The sequence below is a fragment of the Lolium perenne genome, chromosome 4 (assembly GCF_019359855.2).
Source record: "Lolium perenne isolate Kyuss_39 chromosome 4, Kyuss_2.0, whole genome shotgun sequence".
NCBI lineage: Eukaryota > Viridiplantae > Streptophyta > Magnoliopsida > Poales > Poaceae > Lolium > Lolium perenne.
Window position 1 is genome coordinate 131,445,974 of NC_067247.2, and position 3,422 is coordinate 131,449,395.

A 3,422-nucleotide genomic window follows, 5' to 3' on the forward strand; every position below is an offset into this window, starting at 1 on the left:
AGACAATAAACAATGACAACTGGCATGGTGCAGATGATGAACCGGAGATTTTTCTCATGAGGGGGAAAATACTTGACTTCCATTGGAAAATTTCATTAAAACAAAATGTCTTTTGCATATGGATCACGATACAAAATATCCTATAAGGGACATAAGCTAAAAGTATTGAACTAAGTTACCTCCAATGTATTTTCCTTCCGAGCCCTTAGTCTTGTCCGGCTTTTAGCCAACTCCAGGATTTGGTGGTCAAACGACACCATCGTCTTGTTCGTGTACCTATGAACAGGGATTGCACATACAGCCCACCAGTGGTAAAAATCTTTTTTTTAAAGGACACCAGTGGTAAAATCTGAACTCGAATGCAGAAATAGTACTGTAAATTTCATAGAAAAATAACATTAGGATAGATCTCACAGAAATTTTCTTCACCACAATCAAAGAGGATTCCTCTTTCCGTAAGATTTAATTAGACATGTCATCCCAAACATATAGATTTTTTTCTACAATTTTTTCTATCGTATGAATCAAAAAAAAAATCCCTCGGTAGGTATAGTGAGCTGACTGCATTCTCTTATTTGAATGAAAATGGAGCCACACAAAATGCTTGTCGCTCTTTAACGGGTTATCTCCACTTTGTGGTTCACGGGCTTGCTTGCCCATAGACTGTACTTACCCTGTAGGCAGGTTTTGGAATTTGGATCCTGCAGTTCAGACCCGCAACCGACCACTTTTCTGTTTAATTTTTCCTCCTGTCAAATCTGCGCGCCAACGCACGTAAACTCCCTCCGGCCACCTCCCACACCAAGTTGCCCATGACGTTGGCCAAGACAAAACAGACAACCTACATAAGTCCACACCCGCCACAGTACCCATCGTTTGATCACTGCAAAGTCAGCAAACCCTTCCCCGTCCTCTGTGCACCTCCATCCATCTCTCCAACCGATGGCGGCGGCGAAGCTTGCCGTGGCACCGAGCTCGCCTACGAAGCGCCTCCGCGCCTGCATGCCGCCTGTGGCAGCGACCTCCACCACGCATGTCACACTGCGCCTTAGCAGCAACCTTCAGCACAAGCCTGCAGCGACGACGGTGGCCGTACCCACTGCCGCGTTAGCGCCCGTAGACGGCCGCTCCGACGCCCACGCGGCGGCGTGCTCGTGGCAGGAGGTGCACGGCGCCGATGACTGGCGAGGGCTGGTGGAGCCGCTCCACCCGCTGCTCCGCGCCGAGCTCGTCCGGTACGGGGAGCTCGTCGCCGCCTGCTACCGCGCGTTCGATCTCGACCCGACGTCGAAGCGGTACCTCAACTGCAAGCACGGCAAGAAGCAGATCCTGCGCGCCGTCGGCATGGCCGATGCCGGGTACGAGGTCACAAGGTACATCTACGCGGCCCCGGACGTGACCCTGCCAATGGGGATCTCCCGCCCCTGCAGCAAGAGCCGGTGGATCGGCTACGTGGCCGTCGCGTCGGACGAAGAGGCCAGACGGCTTGGCCGGCGCGACATCCTCGTCTCCTTTCGCGGCACCGTGACATGCTCGGAATGGCTAGCTAATTTCATGAGCACTCTCGCTCCGGCGCGGTTTGACCCGGCCGATCCACGCCCCAACGTGAGGGTCGAGTCAGGGTTCCTCTCCCTCTACACCTCCGACAACGAGGCCGGGAAATTCACCACGGGAAGCTGCCGCAACCAGCTCCTCTCCGAGATATCACGCCTCATCGCCGAGCACAAGCACGAAGACATCAGCATAACCCTCGCCGGCCACAGCATGGGGAGCTCCCTCGCGCTCCTACTCGGCTACGACCTCGCCGAGCTCGGCATGAATCGTGGCGTCCACGGAGGTGCAATAATCCCCATCACCGTCTTCTCCTTCGGCGGCCCGCGCGTGGGCAACCTTGAGTTCAAGCGCCGGTGCGACGAGCTCGGCGTCAAGGTGCTACGGGTGGCGAACGCGAACGACCCGGTGACCAAGATGCCCGGTATCCTCTTCAACGAGGCTGCTAGGGTTCTGGGAGGACGATACGAGATGCCATGGAGCAAGGCCTGCTACGCGCACGTCGGCGTCGAGGTCGCCCTCGACTTCTTCAAGGCTGGCGACGTAGCTTGCGTACACGATCTGGAGGTATATATCAACCAGCTCCTAAATTTCCCCAAGGACGCCGTCGCCACTGCTTCCCCGGCGAAAAGGGGAGAAGATGAGATAATGAGTGGTATGCTTCAATCTGTGTTTGAGTCGTGGAGATGGAAAATTGCAGTGATTCGTACCGGCGAGTGGCTGCGCACGCTGGGAATTTGATGCGTCGACGCTCTCAATGCTTTGATTTGATGGACACAACTGCAGAGCTTCCCATAATGTTCATACTTCATAGTGAACCACGCGCAGCTTCAGTTCGCGCATATGCAAATCGTGAATGGGGACTAGGAGATCCTCCAGGTTGGATGTACACTCTTACCTGTAAATAAACTTAAATCGACGGTAAATATACATTTATATATGCACGGTTACACCTTTATATGCTACATGTGATGACGGGAAAGGTAATTTGCAGTGGATCATCATGATAGTCAATTTCTTACAGCTATAGCATAGTTGGAACATGAACACATGTCAGACTCTTCTTTCTTGTTAGAGATCTAGTGCTTGTTAAGACCAAAACAAAATTTGAAGTCATAACATACTGGTTTTCGAATTTTATGCCTCCGTATGTCTGTGGTATGACCGTATGAGGTTGAACCATCTGTAAGAAAAACTATCAAAGACATTATGTGAAACAAGTTCTTTCTCGAAACATGCCTAGAAGTCTATGATTACATTGTTGACTTTCATACCAACCAGTTCAACTTCATACTTCCTCCATACCATCAGGTCATGTATATCTTCGTTATGCAGAGAGTTTGGGTGTAAACTCTTTGCGGTTGTATCATCTTGATGCGACTTTGAAAACTCTCTTTGTATAAAAAGGAGTGAGTTATACGCTATCTTTCGACCAGTATATGCGATTACGCGGATTTTATTCAGCGTCGCTAGGTAATGATTGATACCCGGTTATTATTCTTTGAGATGGGTGGCCGTGCCAGTTTGTTCAAAAATAAAATAATAATTTGAATTGCTAAATTATGTTTCACATCTTTTGTTGATACTTGGTTTGTGAGTGTATCCAAGATAGCGGAGTAAAGTAATCTATACCTTACTTGGTTCCTACCTAGCTCCATCAAGTTCATCATTAGAAATTGCAAGTTTCCTGTAATCCTCTCTGTATAATCCCCATATGGTTCAATCCAGTGGAGGTATAAGAGGGCTTGGATTTGGGCATTGAGTAAATTTGAGTCCCTCGTAGCATCTGGTGATCTGATCTTAGGAGCACTGGCCGCCATGGCCCAAACGAAAGTAAAAAGACCTCTAGCTCATAGTTCGATTGGACATGT

General features: G+C 49.6%; 1 protein-coding gene across 1 annotated transcript; it reads left to right on the forward strand.

Annotated features, from left to right (window-relative positions):
- The first annotated feature begins 942 nt into the window (after nt 1-942).
- LOC127348626 (phospholipase A1 EG1, chloroplastic/mitochondrial-like) lies at nt 943-2,292 on the forward strand. The gene has a single exon (XM_051374586.2). It carries the CDS (start codon nt 943-945, stop codon nt 2,290-2,292), a length of 1,350 nt encoding a protein of 449 aa, XP_051230546.1.
- Nucleotides 2,293-3,422: the final 1,130 nt, after the last annotated feature.